At 39.6% G+C, this 18,012-nt stretch overlaps 1 protein-coding gene across 3 annotated transcripts in view; it reads right to left on the reverse strand.

Annotated features, from left to right (window-relative positions):
• Positions 1-10,940: 10,940 nt before the first annotated feature.
• Positions 10,941-18,012, reverse strand: part of SCYL2 (SCY1 like pseudokinase 2) — a 64,028-nt gene continuing 56,956 nt past the window's right edge. For all 3 annotated transcript variants that reach the window (XM_059726318.1, XM_006273958.4, XM_059726317.1), the window contains one exon: positions 10,941-17,370. In XM_059726318.1, the coding sequence (XP_059582301.1) occupies positions 16,720-17,370 (651 nt within the window). In that variant the 3' untranslated portion in view covers positions 10,941-16,719. The remainder of the gene's footprint in view (positions 17,371-18,012) is intronic.

The raw sequence follows: 18,012 nt of genomic DNA on the forward strand, positions 1-18,012 counted from the left end.
TAAGTTTGAGCAGGGGAATGGGTGCTTAACTCCCATCCCTGGCCCCAGCCAGGGTCTGACTTTGGAAGGGGGGGGGGCAGCAGTCCCCGCTCTGTAGACTGAACTGCATCTCCAGCTGGGCTTGTTGCCCCTCCCCACTCCCCTTTGTCAGCCAGCCCTCACTGCACTAGCTAGGGAGCAGAGGGGCAGGGCCAGCCCTGCTCTCCGGAGCAGATAGCACAGCCCAGATGAGGGCTGGAAAGCATGCAGGAATGCTGGGGGACTGTGATTTAACTTGAACCAGGAAGGTGTCTGGGACAGAAGTTTCATAAACCAGATTGGCCCAAATCAGTTAAGTCTGATACTACATTCAACCAGGTTCATCTTAAACCAGTTTTGGCCATTTTGAAACTGGTTTATGTGCATTGAGCTTCCGTTCTGTTACAGGTTTAAATCAATTTCTGATCACTTAAACCAGTTTGTAACTTCTGTCCCTAGCCAGGATGGGCAAGTGGCCCTAGATGAACTCTTCTAACCTCAGCACTCATCTCAACTATTGGCTTCTTTCTGATATTAATCTTGTACCACTAACCTAAAAAAAAAAGGTCTTGGCAAAAAGAGATTGTTTTGCAGAATGAAGTAGCCCACTCTATCTGGTTACTGTCTTTTTTACCCTATTAAGTAACTCTTGTCCTATTTCTAGAACAGTGATGGGAAACCCTAGACTCAGTGCGACTATCTTTCATTTTGGAGCATACAGACTGTCCAATACTTGATGGACACGTAGCTAGCCAGCTCCCAGTACTGACTAGATAGATATAAGGGGATGCAGAAAATCAGCATCAGCACTTACCCAATAAAGAAAAGAACACGCATCAGATCAGCATGCCCCTTTGCCAAAACTAACTTGAGTGTTCACAAAATTAACCCCTGCATGAATCACTGCACACAGCACATACACATATATGTGACATAGCAAGGCAGTGTCCAACCTATAGATAGAAGCACATGGTAAGCCTGTACCTAACTTTAGAAAAATACACCTACTAATATATGGATAGTTTCCTACACGTACTTCTAGTAGAAATGCACATTACAAAATATATGAAACAAGTAATAATAATCATTCTAAAGAATAGGGAAACTCACATTCAAACCCCCAAATGCTGTTTGCAGTAGAATGAAAAATAATAGCTTATTTCCATACCTGGGAAGATTTTCAGGTGCCTAACAAATTAAAAAGAGGACCATGCTAAGGAGACAAAAGAACTGAATGACACTTGGAGTGCAGCACTATTAGTAAGCAGTTACCATCTGCTCATCTCTAGTCCCATGCATTCTTTACACGGTATGCAACTGAGTTCACTTTATATGGCAATTTATGCGGAGATACAGGCACCGGATGTAGTCACATTCTTATCTAGTTCTGGACATTCTAGGAAAGCTACCACTGTTCTACCATGAGCCCAGGAAATTTCCATATTTCTACAGCAATCCTAACATCAGGTTTGAGATCCTTTTACTCATCCCCACAAGGCATTGCAATTCTACCTTCTTTATTTTGTGTGTTTTATAGTATTTCTCAGGCTACTTGACCTCATTCTTCTGGGTCCTTTTTGAAATTTGATAGCCTCATCACTTGGGCCAAGAGGGAAAATATTAACTCATCCACTATTTATTTATTTATTTTTACAGAGGCGTTGCTAGAGGAGGTTAAGGGTCATCCTTCCACCACTTCTTGCAATCCACAGACAATGGAAAATTGTATTCTCCCATGGACACCGACAGATAATGGTACAGAACTCATTTCAGGTTTTTACGTATGTTATATAAATCCATACAAGGAATTTCCCTGGAAGCCACAATCTGCCACTCTGGTAGAGTGGGTGAGTTTCTCTGGGTCAGAAATTAGGAAATTGCGATGTTTTCCCTAGCAAAACACCTTAAGGCTTGCTTATATATTATAATCAACTCTATACGGTAGCCTAGTAGGCTCAGCTGTCTGATTTCATTTCAATCATATTTCTAGAATTTCATTTTCTATGCTTAACTGCATTCTGGACATTGTCCATCAGCATCCCCAACTTTCACTCCATTTCTTCCTGCCGGAATGTAATTCTCAGTATAGATTCTCTATTCTTTCTTGAATTTCATTCCTGTGCCTCTTTGTCCTTGAAATGGTATACACCCAAGATGATTTAGGGATTTTCACTGCATTAGGTCCATTTTAACCCACTGTTTGTGCTTGTTTTGCACCTGAACATTTTAAAAAGTAAATAAAATTGCATCTGGCTAATCCAATCTGTAGCAATAATTGAAGCTGTGGCCATGAATGCCTTCAAGCAGATGTGAAAACCAAACCCAATCTTAAATTAACGTTGACTGTCCAATACCATTCCTTATGTTTCAAGTAAAGGTTCTACTTCATATTCAATATAATCTAGTAAAAAAAATTCCAAAAAAATTGAATGGGTGTGTTAGAAATTAAGAGATTCTGAAGACAACTGCATATTTGCAGACTTGGGGAAATTGTCCCAGCACAAAATGAAAAAACGAACAACGCTTCTGTCAGAACTTCCTACCACCTACTTGTCAGGTCCCTAGCCCATGTTTGTTTAATGGATCTATGGGACCCAATCCCAACAATTTTGCCTCCTGCTGTGCCTCATATGCATGACAGGAGGTACAATTTTGTACGACAAGTTGGGCTGGGGCTGACAAGTGCTAACTCTGGGACCACACTAGGGATTCATATTGCCTCAGTGTGGTCTGTGGCTGGTGCTGACCATCAGTTGATCAGTCATACAAACACTCAAGATTTTATATATGTGGAACATTCTTATGGGTCATTTGCCTTTTTATTGTGCCTTAAGTTGGGTGCATGTGTCACATCCTTGCCATTTATGCCATGATTAACACATTGATCACAGCATAAATAAAATGCCTCATATTTCCTACCAGCTTACCTGGTGGTCTGCTAGGCTCATGGTAGTCCCAACTCTGTGGAGCTCATGTACATAGGGTCTGTATCTCTAGGTGTATTTCCTAGGGCCAGAGGTTCTAGGGCTTCCAGATTCCCTGCTGTAGAACCAAAAGTCTAGAAGCCCTGGGAGGCCTGGCCCTAGCCAGATCTCAGATCCCCATACTGCAGCAAGACAAAAAAAAGCCTTCAAAGCCCAGGGACTTAAGTGGGAGCTGAGGCTCTGCATTTAAAGAAATGGCTCAGCAGTTTCCCTCTGCTGCAATACATGCTGGGCTCCCAGTATGCAGTCAGCTCCTGACCAGTGCTCCTCACTTTGCCTCCTGTTCCTATTCCTGGGTCTCAACACTGGTTTGTCTTTTACTTCTAACTTTGACTCTGAAAAGATGATTCCTATATGCTTTTCAATATATCACATTGCTACGTGACCATGCTCAACCAGAGCACTAAGCAGTATAGTTCCATCTCCTCTACTAAAAAAGAGACAGCTCTCAAAGCTTCGGGTAAGGAAGAGATCAATATTAGAATAAATGAACAGAGGTTTTAGGAGTAATAGGAAAGAGTCAATCAAAAGGCTTGAGGAGCAGCAGACAGAAGAAAGGAATAAAAATTAAACAATGACAGCTGAAGAAAGAATGATTTGGAAAAAAAAAATAGGGAATGCATATTAGTAGGTAAAAAGAGAAAATATGGAATAAAATGTTTACCGAAAAACACTTCTATATTCATTGTATTATCTGTCTTCCTACAAAAAAAATCATGAGTGAGGGCCCAAGAAATTGTGAGATGGGCTTAAAAAAAATGAAGGTTTTAATTTGTTTTAAACTGAATTGTCTCAATTTTTGAGACTTTGGGGGTCACATTTCAAGCTTTTCTTTGCAAATATGCAAATGAAATACTTAGAAATGGTAATGATCAACTTCAAGTGCAAAATCTGAAAGGGGAGGAATTCAACAGACGAGTTCTCTATTTTACCACCAAGAGAAACAATAGGAATATTAAATATATTATTAAGTGCTTTGCTTTTCAGCTGTACTTATTGATGCGTGCTCAAACCGCTATAAAGGTTGCTATATTACATCTGTTTGGGGGTCTAGTGTACACAGAATAGGCCAGCCATGCTTCACTACAGTGATTCCTAACACAGTCCAGAAGTGTAACAGAGATGTCTTTACTGTTTGTATTTACCCTCATGTCCTTATCTCATATAGAGCCTTTAAGGGCTATGTAAGAGGGTGTTTAGAGAACCTTTTACTTTAAGGGGAGCAAAGGCTCCTGAGAAAGCTCAGGCAGCAATTGAGAAGTCACCTAACCAGCAAGAGGCCAGGCTTAGGGAGGATATAAAACCAGGTCCTGAGCTGGGCAAGCAGTCTGGCCCTGGAAGCTGATGTGAGAGCAGCTCCGGAGCTCCTTAAATACATGTTAACATCAAGGCATGGCAGAAAAGCAGAAGGGGAGGATCCTTAAAAGATAGGGTGAAACAGACTGAGTAGCTACTAGGCAGCACCACAGCCACCCCTGGGGCTGGCCCTTCTTACAGGTTACCATATCACTAATAAACAATAACAATGTACTTCAGGGCTGTCCAACTTTTAAGCAGCTAGGGACCACATTCCCCATGAGCTGTACTAACTGGGGGCATATTAGTTGGGGCCATGGGCCACCCAAGATGCATGCCATACACATGGGCAGGAAGGCAAGCCCCACCCTGCTGCACCATGTGGGAACACAGGGATTCCCCCAGCTACCACCCCTATATGATGTATTTCCCTGCATCACTTGCTGACTTGCCTGTGGCACCACACCGCATTAATGCTCTGGACTGGCAGCTCCCCCAGCACCATGGGCTGTACCATGGCTGCCCTGCCCTGTTTTGTCCTATGGGACTGGGGCAGCACAAGGCAAAAATGGGGAGGAGGCCCTCAAGCCCCTGGCTGAGGTGGACAGCCCTGATGTACATTGTTATTGTTTATTAGTAATATTGTAACCTGTAAGAAGGGCCAGCCCCAGGGGTGGCTGTGGTGCCGCCTAGTGGCTACTCAGTCTGTTTCACCCTATCTTTTAAGTATCCTTCCCTTCTGCTTTCCTGCCATGCCAGCCAATTCTTCTCAATTTTTGGTTACCCAATTTGAGACACATGAAAAAGGAACTTCATCACTGAGAACATTTAGGAGTCATGTTACATTTAGAGTATATCAAGCGCAGTACTCAAAGTCATTAATCACTCCTGAAAATGTATGCCCATTGCCCTGAATTTGGGATGCCTGAAGCGAATAAGCCTACAATTCCTAGAAGCTAAACTATTATGGGCCAAACGTTTGTCATATACAGTTTGACAGATTTCTATATACACACGTCATGATAGAAGGATATGCATTTAAAGATATTGGTCCTTTTTTCAGTTTCACAAGGTAGTTAAAACAAGACATTTCAGGATTGTCTCTAGCTGCTAGAAAAATCTCATGTAGCATCTTCACTTGTTTATGTTACAGTGACATCTTCTGGTAAATTTAGTATTCTTATCTGAAGTGACAACATTTAGAAACAGAACACCATCAGTTTGCAATGAACAGCTTTCTTTAAGGAAAAGTGTTGTGACACTTTGGCAATGTATTCATTTTAGGTCGACTAAAAATGTGGTCTCATTCTGCCCCCCTTCAGAATTGCCAGTGGCCAAAACATTAAAAAATATGCCATTGTCATTGTTCTTATAAAACATTTATGCCTTTTGAATACTAGCAAAAGGAAAATCTGTAGTACGTTTCACCAAACAAAATAATCAAATTGATAAAGGAAGAGCAGTGGACTTGAATCCTGAACTGAAACCCAAAAATCATTTATAATTGATGACACTAGGGCAGACGGAATGCTTTCCTAAAAGTCTAAACTAGCTCACTCATAATTATGTTGAATACAGACATTACTGGATGGAATTTCATGGTCTGGGTTATGTAGGCAATTAAGACAGCTTAATATGATTTCTCCTTTTAAAAAGTCTACAAATCATTGCCACCTCCTGGGAAAGGAATACTTCGTTTTCCTGTCCTGTAGGTATCTTTCTGGCTTCTCATTCAAGAAGTTCATTATAGTATTGAACTAAAGTTGTTTTAAAAAAGCATTTTTTTAAATTAAAAGATAGATTTTTTTAAATCTAAATTCAATGTTGGTGCCCCTCCTACTCTCCCTCTCTCCCCCCACCTGTCCTTACTGTGAAGGATTAACCCAGTCATATGTCTATTGCATGGGAAAGGTGGGGAGGGAGAATGGAGGTTGGGTCAGGGAGGGGAAAGAAGACCTAAAACCCTCCTCCCTACTCTATGGCTTTCAAAAATTCACCACAGGTAAAACATCTTAGTCAAGTATTATGTCAGACATTCTTCTTATGGCTGCTGAAATTTAAGGCATTTTGCAGTAGGTCAAACAAGGAAGTTATGAAACTTTAAAGTCAAGTTAATGCTTTTAGATGCAGAGATAAACAAGATTAAAACAGTTACTAATTGTATGGTAAATTGCACACAATTACCTTCCAAGACACCAACCAAGCTAGTTAAGCCAAAGATAAACTTAAGTTATATTGTCCATAGATGAGAAAGCAGCAGGTACTTTGGCTACCCTTGATTGTAGTGATAAATTACTGCAGCATGCACTAAAACGTACACCTTTGCAGATACTGCACAAAGTCCTGAACCGAGGGACTACACTTAAAGAAACCAACCAAATCAACCAACAAGTTCTTACAGCAGAAGCAGAGGCAGATATAGCAGAAACTTGTGAAATTTTTGGCCAAAATGCTTAGGCTAATGTTTTCTAAAAGTTCTAACAACACTTTTTTACGCTAAAGGCCTGCCTTTCAGTTCACACTGGAGGCATAAGGGCTGGCTACTTTTGACAACTACGCCCAAAATGCATGTCTCTGAAGTGCAAAAAGAATAAAAAGTTATATCTGCAACTAGGCATGGTTTTCTGTCACAGTAGACACCTTTTCCTTCCTTTCTTCTGCATTTAAGTGGCTTCTGACAACTATAGGCAGTCCTCACACTTACAGTGCCTCTTCCAGGAATGGAACCCACCGTAAGTCAAAATGATGCAAGTCGAATCTGATTTTCCCATAGAAACAATGTTATAATAGGGGGTTACGTTGCTGACCAAGGGCCTGATGCCCAACTTTTAATAGAAATGACTATAAACACCATATTTAAATCAACTATTTAATCAACTATGATATACACCATATAGTACAAAGCTTTCTAAAGTGTACTGTATATAAATCAATTAAACAGGGCAATACAGTAACTAATCACATAAAATGTTATTTATCGGAAGGTGAAGGAACACCTTTATCAGGGTCATGGAATTCAGATGGGCTTCTATGGGGAGATTTTGAGGAGACTTAGGGCCACTTGATGGCTTTTTGAGAAACTGATCCAGGGATGTTTGTTTTGTTGCCCTCTTTCTCTCATTGTACATTTCCCTGTAGTGCTGTAAGTACGAGGAGCCAGCACCGTAAGTAATAACATGGGTGTAAATGGCGGAGTGCCGTAAGTGTGAATCGCCATAAATCGAGGACTGCCTGTATACAAGTGCTAGATTTAATCAAGGCAGAAAAGATGATTCTTAAACCTTAGTGTGTGAAGGATTAACCCAGTCAGATGCTTGTCGCATGGGCAAGGGATGGAAGTGACTGTGTTAGGTGCCAAGCATTACAGGGGAATAGGGGGGAGGGGCTAAGATGCCAGGAAGGTCTCCAGGAATCAGAAATTGGCTCTGACCAGTTGGATTTTTATTTCAACTCTCATTCTATGACCTCATGCAAGTCTTGGGGAAAGGGTTTCAGACTGCTTGCCAATCTACTGGTTTGCCCTGTTGACTAAGGGTATAGATAGGTATTCAATTCAGTACTAACAATTTCCAGGAAATCCTTAGTGCTAGGTTACCTATGAGCAGATGGCAATGTGGAAAAGCAGCAGCTACAATGGACAGTTCTCTTCCCTGCTCCTCCCCCCCCCGGGGGCTGGAAGGATGGAGTATTATTCTTCTTGCCCTCACCATCACCACCACTGATGCTGCCAGAACCCAAGATCTTGCTAGAGTTCTTGCAGCTCTGGAGGGAATTCCCTAATCATAAACCCCACCTCCCCCAATCCCATGCCTGCCCACTCCTGATTGGAAGAGCAGACCAGCAGGTTTTTGGAGACAGCAGAGGGGGAGGAAAGAGTAGAGTTAGGATGAAAAAATTCCCACTGCCCCTTGAACAGTACAAAGAAACTCCAATGCTGTTCACAGGGTGGGAAGCTGTGCCACTGCTTGAACAGTACCAGTAAGATCCGGTGCCATTCAAATGGCAGCAGGAAGCCAAGCAGCCATTTGAAGAGTCAGAGAGAGCTGAGACTGAAGTGGCTGGAGTAACAGGGTCCTCACAGGGCTCTGCTCCCTGACAGCTCATCACTGGGCAGACTACTGAGGATATATCCACTCTCCCTTCCTCCTTCCCACTTGGAAGGGAAGGAAGAATGGAGGATTGCAGGATACTAGGCCCCTCCCATCACATCACATGCAACTGAACAGATGTTACATGTGGCACTAGACAAGTGAAGCTGCCATTTGAAACAGCTAGCAGTTTGTGTTGGAAGCACTAGGCTTCTGCCAGAAACTGCTTTGGCACCTTTACGTTCACACTTTTTGTGCCAGGAAAAGGGTGTAATGTCTGTCCATGGTCTAAGAGGCAACAACCAGAAAAAAAACTATAATAGGTAAAGCCACTTGCCATTATCTGTCTGATTGTTCCTTATTCCTTCTGCCTTTCTTCTAAAAATGTGACATTGGAAATGTTAAACCAAAACCTAAGTCATTCAGAAGAGTCGACTTTGAATTCTAAAGACTTTTCCAGCTGCTTGCCTTCTATGCTAGAAAAAACTTGTGCTTGCTTCTACAATGCATGTCTTTGCAGCCTCTCATGTACTCCCAATTTGATTTGCTGCCACAATAGTTTTAAACAAAGGTGCGTAGCTATACACTGGAAAGTTAGTGTTCCTACTTTAAAACATGAAATTTACAACAGAAGTAAGAATCCTAAAACAGGATTATAGGAAAGTAGGGCTGTTAAGGACCTCACAAGGCCTAGTCCAGCCCCTTGCTCAAGACAGGATTGTCTCCAACTAAACCATCCCAGCCAAGTGTTTGTCCAACTAGCTCATGAAAACTTCCAGGAATGGAAATTCCACAATTTGTCTAGGTAACCTGTGTCAATGCTTGACCACCCTCAGAAAGTTGCTCCTCAACTCCAAACTAAATTCTCTCTCCTGCAATTTCAGGCCATTGCTTGTCCAGTCCTCTACGGGCACATAGAAAAGGCCATCTCCATCTTCTCTTCAGGTATTTGAAGACTACTATCAAATGTCACCCCCATCCCCCTTTCTTTTATCTAGGCTAGATAACCCCTAGCTCTTTCAGCCCCTCAGGTTCTCTATTTTTGTTGCTCTGATATACTCTTCCAATCTGTATACAACCTTCTTGAAGTGTGAGGCCCAAAACTTGACAACAATGCTCTAGGTAAGGCCTCACTAGTGCCAAACAGGAGAATCACTTTCTTGAATTGAAAGTGACACTCCTTTTGGTTTTCTTTTTCTTTTTTTGAAAGAGCACACTGTTGGCTCATATTCAGTGTATGGTCAACTCTAACTCCCCGTTCCTTCTCTGCAGTACTGTAATCTAATCAATTATTCCGTAGTCTGTAGTTAAACATTCAATTATTCAGTCCAATTGGTAGGACTTTGCAATTGTCCTTGCTGAATCTCACCTGATTGATTGCAGACCATTTCTCCAGGCTATCCAGGTCATTCTGGATCCTAGCTGTGCCTCCAGAGTATCTGTAAATCCACCCAACTTCCAAACTTGGTATCATCTACAAATTCACTAAGCATGCACTCAATCCCATCATCCAAATCATTAGTGAAGACGTTAAACAGCATCAGACCCAGGACAGACCCCTGGGGAACCCCACTTGGTACCTCCTTCCAACTAGACACTGAGGCATTGACGACTACTCATGAAGTGAAATAATCCAACCGTATTGGATATCCACCTTACAGTCCTTTCATCTACTCTGTATTTCCTTAACTTATTAATGAGAATATTGTGAGATCATATCAAAAGCCTTACTAAAGTCCAAATGTATTATATCCACTGTTCTTCCTGACAGTTAGATTGGAGAATCCCAGAAGCTGCATCTTTAATCTACAACTAAGCACAGATCTGTTGGAGGGTGACTGGCACCATAAATACACTTCTTTCAGTTAAGTTCCTTCATGCTATGATACCTAGGAAAAAAAGTATATGTACCCCCCAAGGGAGCAGGCCCAACAAGAAACTGATCTGGGTGGAAGGGTTTTCCCTACAGGTTGGCAGTTAAAAAGGAAAGTTGTGTGCATTGATATGTGAAAAGCAGAAAGCCACTATCAAGATGGGGACAGCTAAAGAAGCATTGGTAGTGCAGCCCCGGGGGAACTCATGAGCGCACTTTTTTGAAGCAGAACACTGTCTGGGAAAAAGTTTTGAACCACAAGCAAAGAAACTGCCTCCTGTTTGTACCTGCTATGTTTGGGTAAGCATAATTTCACCTCTTAACTAAAACAAATAAGTCCTGAGTATTGACTAACTGGCTTGGAAAAGACCAACAAAAACAGAAATTTTGCAACGTAAGACATAACAGAACTTAGCGCTTACCAGTACGCAATGATTAGGAAGTCACAGAACAAATACACACAAATTTTAAAGAACCTGAATATTTAGGAAAATGTTCCCCCAAAGCTGGCTGCAGTTTTTCCAACTTTTGCGGCTCTTTACCACATCATATGATGTCCATTTTGTGGTGGTACTGCAATACATGTGCCAAATCCAGAGATACCTGAGCACCACATGTTAGAAGAAAACTTAACTCAGTTATCATTCCTAAGGAAAGCTGGGAATAAAATATCTTCCATAATAAAAATAAGAAAAGTTCATTTATTTCAATACGTAATCTCATTCAGATTTCAAAACTACACCATTTTCATTCACGGTACAAAGTGATATGAATTTCTTGTAATTGTCACTGTACATTTTACGTATTTAAGATTACTGATCTAAAAGTTGATACAAGAATAAATTTGTTTTTGAAGAGCTGTCCTAATAAACCAAAATATGATAATACCATGCTATGGATCACAACTGACACTACAGTAACATCACTTTACACACATCATGAAAATTGTAATGCTTTACAATTTAAACATAAAACCACCACTACTTACAAAGACTGTACAATTAGACAAGTAAATATAAATATTTATTCTGCACAAAGCCTGAGTTCACTATAACATGTTAAAGCAGTTTTGACTGACAACTTCACCCCTGGAGATCTGTACAGTAGTTAAAACTGTCTGAAATTTAGCACTTATGAGAATAAATATAATAAATTCAGAATTTGGGGCCCATTTACTAGGTTTTGGGAGCAAGTCAAAAGGATGTAGGGCACAAAGCCTAGGTTTAATCTATAATGCCTTGTGTGACTTCCTGAAACATGACTCAAATCCTAAAGGAAATGGAAGTACAAAAGGACAAACTCACTGAAAAAACAGATAATGAATCTGAGCTTTTGGGTAAATTCTCTAAAAATATTTCAGAACAAAAGTTCCCACTTGTCAACATATAAAATGAAGCATATAACATTACAGAGAAGAAACAGAAATGGACAGTGTTATGCATATATAGTTAAATATTCTTTTTTTTTTCTGGGATAAGATCCCATCTTCTTATGGGATGTTTCTATAACTTTCAACTGCACAAACAAGTTTCAACACACACACAAAAAAGATCCCTTCTCAAGTCTCAGAAGTTTCACATTTAGCATGACAGAGATCCAGTGTTCCTAAACTTATTTAAGAAAAAAAGTCTCTTCCCCTTCTGCTGTATATCAGGCAGATTTAGGTACACTAAGCACAAAACATAATTTAGAGAGCATATCCTTTTATCCATAAGGAAGACCTATGGGATTTGACACAATCAAACCTCTCATTTTTCTTTTCACTGTGAAATGTAAATGAAACAAATGGCATCTAAACATACATGTATGTACAAAGCACAATACAAAAATTAGCAAATACCTCTCTCCCTTACCATATTTTTGTTACTTTATTAAAAGGCCAATGTGGTGCTTGCAAAAGCTTTAATATAGTAACATGTTAACAGCAGGAATCTGCACAGATAGGAAGACAAGACTTGGAGAAAGAAAAACATTGCAGTCCAGAACTATAAATATTTAACATGCCCAGGGAGTAAGCTGTCCAGTCATAGGGTAAAGTGTGTATGTTGACATGTATCTGCAAGGCCACAGTGCCTCAAAATGTGCCCGTTTCATTCACCTAGCCATATCTTCACTTCCTTACAATCATGTTTCCTAATAAAATCAATTATGAAACCATGTCCACTTTCCAAGTAATAATGGACAGTTGGACACCGTTTACCTTTTTTCAGGTGTCTTCTTGTGCTGCTGCCCTTCTACATATGGAGAAGGTCTTTGGTCTTCCCCATAGACTGCTCTGCTCCTTATCCCCAACCTTCATTGTTTGGAAAAGCAATGCAATAACCTTGTTCTCTGCCACCAATGAGGACAGAAAGGAATGGCCCTTAGGGCCATTTTGCCCCACCATCTCTTTCCTAGTGGGAATGAAGTTAGCACAGGGGCTGCCCAGAAACCCTGCCAAAAAAGTCAGCAGTTCCATTGCTCCACTAAGGCACTTAATCCCATCCCAGGCAAAAATACATAGCAGTTTGGGTGAGCAGGAGTTTCAAGCCCTATTAAATACAGTAGGTTTTTTTAAAGGCTCATTTTGTCTTGTGTGTTTCCAAGGGTGCTTCAGCAACTCTGATACTTTAGAACCTGAACCAAAAATTCCAATATGGGAAAGGCTAGGAGTTAGGTTTATGATCACTAGACATGTAGATGTCAGAACAGCAGAACTAATTCTTTGTACCCAAAGAGAGATGAGGCTGCTTTCTGTCAAGTATTTACATTTCTCATTTTATAGTAAATGCACTGCAATGAAGCAAGTCCAAAAAAAAAAAAAAAAAAAAAAAAAAAAAAGGGGGAACATACTTCCTCCTCTTTTTTCTCTGTTAAAACTGAAAATGTGAAAGCATCTTAACTGAGAGTTAACTGAGAGCTTGACCCCACACCTGCATTGAGTATCTTGAAGTGCAAAAGCCCACTGAAGTCAATGGGAGTTTCCAAACACAGTGGTAAGCACAGGATTAAGATGTTGGGAAATTAAACAAACGTGAACTTACTGATAGTGTACAACCTTTCCATCTATTTAAGTTAACTGAAGTGTGAAAGGCAGATGCTATAAAATGCATTCATGGCAATGCAGTACAATTTATTTTCCAATGAATTACTATATTTTGGTAGTTACCAACATTCTCTAAATTTTTAAGAGGCAATATCACAAATTTCAAACCCACAGTCTTAATTCTATGTTTTTAGGACTGATCCCTTTTTCTGCTATACTTAGAAATAATATTTTAAAAGTGGATAAAAATAAAGTGTGTGGGGGGGAAGGGGGGCATATATAGATGGTGAAATATCTTACCAGCTTCTTTCTTAACTCATAGACATCCTTCTGCAGGAAATGACAGACTGGGGCCGGTGGGCGTTATCTTCTATAACGCTCTTATTTCTCCTTCACCCTTTCTCCTAACATTCATTGGAGTTCCAGGCATACATTTTTCCTGATCCAGCAGTCCTAACTAAACCCACTTGCCATATGAATATACATACCTTCAACCCTCAGGAGCATCTGGGTAAGCAGCAGCAACTGGGGAAACATCATGGAGTAGGCTTCTTAAAGAAGTGCTGTAGGCAAAGGGGCCAGAAGAAACAAGCACTTTGGGGAAAAAATAACCTTTCCCTCCCCTCTCCTCTGAATTAAGCAGATGCCTTAAAAAAATAAAAAGGTGTCAACTAATGGACTTTTCTGTCCCACAACATGGTCCTTGGTGATAGTGTAGCCCAAATAAAAAAATAGTATTTGAAATTTACTGGAAATATTTGATTTGTATTTCTATGAACATTCTTTACTTCTGTTGGTTAGTATTTTTTCCCTGATCCCTTCTGATAAAAATTGATACCATATAGTTGCAAGAAAAAGACTGACAGAGAAACAGATATTATGCAATCAAGCGCTGCATACAAAGTATTTTGTATTATTCAAGCTAGGCAGAGGCCTTTATTCAGTATATTACCTCTGTATATAAATCTTACCTCTTAAATTAAACTTTATAAAAAGGCATAAAAAAGGATTTCCATATAATATCCTATGCTCTGAACTAGAGACTGGCTCAAACCAAAACCACAAATCTCAAACAGCCGAAGTTCAGGAGAGCTGGAGTCCAAAACTGTATCTAAATTTTCCCACATTCCATCTATGGGAGGAGGTAAAAAGGGAACCACTGAACTCCAAGTCAGAATTTTGTAGTTTGAGCCCACCTCTATTTTGGAAACATAATTCTGCTACTAACAAGTGTCATTTTCATCATAAGGTTATTTTTGATATAATTTGAGAATGGACAAGTAATTCTTCAAAGTCTTGTCTTCAATTGCCCTAACAAAACATAGCTCTCAGAAATCAGATCACATTGATTTATTTTAAAAATAAAGGTATTAAGATCACTCAGAGTATAGAATGCCATTAACCACATATGAAATTTAAATATTTAGTATTCCTAACATTATACAAATTATGCAACTATTTCAATGTAACCTACAATATCGACCATGGATCTACAGCACATAAGCATCACAATGTGTTTATTACCACAATTTCACTGGTCCCAGGTATTTTAAAAAATAAAAGGACTAAGGTAGCAGCTATAATACATCAAGATTTCATCAAGAGATGCGTTTGAAGTTATCATCATTTAAAACTGTGAAAGTATAATTTAACAAATACAAGTCACATTTACAGCATAAGGCCCTTTGGTTTCTTAAGCAGCAAATGAAAGAATTTCTTCAGTGAAAGGCTTTGAAAAATAATGTAGGCTTAAAAAAAACCCAAAAGAAACAAAAAACAAAAGTTAACTAATTCTTTCCTTCTCAAAATATCCAGCTATAGTGTTCAAAATATTACATAAGAAAGTTCCTGAAATTCCTAGGAAAGAAAGTTAGAACCCAACAGTGGTAACTGACAGAGCAGAGATTCCATCATGGGGAAGCTGAACATCTACCTCTTGGGAAGCAGAAAAAACTACTGCTTGATTTTCTGTAGAACTTTATTAAATTTGTAGCAATACAGAATAAGGGTTTAAAACAGCTATGTACTCATCAAATATGTTCTAGTGCTCACAGATTTTCACTTGAGAATTCAAATCATAGGTATTTATCCTTCATAAGAGAGCTTGAGTGAAAATTAAATTGGAAGCTAACAGTTTATTCAAGTTAAGGAAATCATGGCTTACTGCTTTTTCATACAGTCATATGCCACATTAAATGCAGTCAGTCCTTCCCCACAGCCAGAAAATGCTAATTGATTCAAAATATTTCCATATAAACAAGCCAACTGTATCAAAACTGAGGCAGATAACACTTAAATTTAGGAACTATTTTTTTCTATGGTGCTTAGTAACAGCTCTGATTCTTAGTTTGCACCAGTGAAAAACTACCAGTTTTGCCACTGAAAACAAGAAATATTTTGCTTCCGATTTATATCACTAAGTTACGTGCCATGTTTTAAATAGGATTTTAAGCAGTATGTGGCTCTTGCTCTGGGCCTGAAAACTGGGATCAAATACTACAAAGCAAAGTGCAAGTCTGTATGACTACTGGAGCAATGCACCAGTCATTGCTATTAGAATATTTACTGTTGCCACTTCACTCATGTTAGAATACATTGAGGGCATCTACATGAGATGCTAAATGCACAATAGACTGATTCTACTGTGCATTAACGCGTCATGGCAAAACATGTGCTAATGTGCAGCAGAATTAGTCTACCGTGCAGCAGCGTCACTAAAAAGGCATATGCTGGTGCTACTGCGCAGTAACACTGGTTACTGAGCATTGAGTTAGTACCCATTACAGGAACTGAACTTAATGCGCAGTAACTACAGTGTAGTAATGCATGTGTAGACATGCCCTGACTAATGCAAGTGAAAAATCAAATAATTTCAAATCCTCAGCCTCCTGCGCATGATTAGAGACATATCCGTATAAACATAACTACTGCAACTGACAATCTGAGACTGCATAAGAATCAAACTTTTCCCATGCTGTGTTGTCGGTATAAATTAAGGGTCATGACATATTCAATAAATATATGGTTAAGTGGTAACAGAACAAATCCATTCTGTTTAGTTTTACACAACACACAAGTTTTTTCAATGTTTTTTCAAAGATGTGGCTTTTTAACTTATGGAGTAAAAAAACCACACATACAAATTTCTGAAAATTTAGCTTTTTTATGAATAGACATATGAAGGTTAAATGTATCCTGACATCAAAGCTCTGAGATTGGGAAAATAGACCAGACTATTGCATCAGGTGACTTTACACTTAAGCAATTCTACAATATTATCCAGTCAGCAGGTAAACAGTCTTTTTTCCTGTGCAAAAAACTTTATTTTGCGAGATGGGAAATTTTCTTAGTTAAATTTTTACCAAATCATAAGATGTTAATCAGCTTACCCATGATTCAAACTGTAGCAATCATTGAAAAAGAAAGCAAAACCTTTTACCCAAAAAGATCTTTTAAGTCATTGCTAGCTGAGCTGCTGCTCGTCATAGTGTTTGTTGGCTGTGCAAAGTTCTGAGGATTAAAGAAAGGATTACCCTGCATACCAAAACCAGGTTGTCCTACTATGTTCATCTGTGGTCCCAACACTGAACTGGTTGTGCCTGGGGACCCCTGAGGGGGTACAAATTGATTAACCCACGGGGTTGATTTCTGCTGTGCCAGCTGGTTCATACTGACTTTGGGTTTTTGAGGACCAAAAAGATTATCTAGAGAAGACATATCTGCAGGTCTGTTTTGTTGGGTCAGCTGTGAGACTGCAGATGTTGCACTCACAGGGCTATAGTTTGGCATACTGGGGGCTGGTACTATGTTAACCTTGGCTGTTCCAGTTCCACTTGGACTGCTGAAGAAATTCTGGCTTGTGGTACCAGCCCCCATGCTGAATCCAGAAGTCTGAAGACCTATGGTAGTATTCAGGCCATTTGTTATGTTTCTTTTTGTGCTGTCAACAGGTGATGAAAATCCCATTCCAATACCCATAGACGGGACAGAAGAGAAGCTGCCTGAAGAAGCAACTTTAGGTTTACTAATAGAATGACTGGTCAAAGATGACATATTATCTATCAAAGTTTCTGTTAAGTCCTTTGCCTGAAAAACATACAAAAAATAGTTTAATGTTTTTCTTTTACAGATACATTAACATCTTATCACATTGCTTCTGCAGTTGCAATTCAAGGTGATGTTCCTTTAATATATTTTTCAGAAGCCAGAATTAATTTGACCTTATGTTTGACTAAAACTGATCATGAAATGTATGCATGATAGTTTCTTTAACATTAAAGAGAAGACATTTTGGTAACTGTAGTCTTTTAAGTACACAGAATTTGAGTTTTGGCATCCATGTCTGATAAATGCTGTTTATTATAACCATTCAAAGAGAATTTCAATACAGCATGCATTAACTGTACAGAACAGTTTCCATTATGGTCAAGGGGAGTCTCACATGGATAAATGCTCCCACACAGTATCATGCTGAAAGTGTAGCAGTTGCACTACATGCATGCTGGCTATCTGACCAATAGGCAATAACTGTTCTCAGCAAATCAGTATTCTGTAACAAATTCTATATTTCAACATGTATGGGTCTAAATTTAACTCAGTAATGCAAATGAAGGGTGGTGACAGCAGCTCTGGGGGACACTTTTTTTGGGAGGGTGGAGGAGGGGTGGGGGGGGATAAGTGCACAACAATAGCCACTGCTGCTGTGGTGGGCTGGCTGTGCTCCCATGG

This window comes from Alligator mississippiensis, chromosome 4, assembly GCF_030867095.1.
Source record: "Alligator mississippiensis isolate rAllMis1 chromosome 4, rAllMis1, whole genome shotgun sequence".
NCBI classification, from domain to species: domain Eukaryota; kingdom Metazoa; phylum Chordata; order Crocodylia; family Alligatoridae; genus Alligator; species Alligator mississippiensis.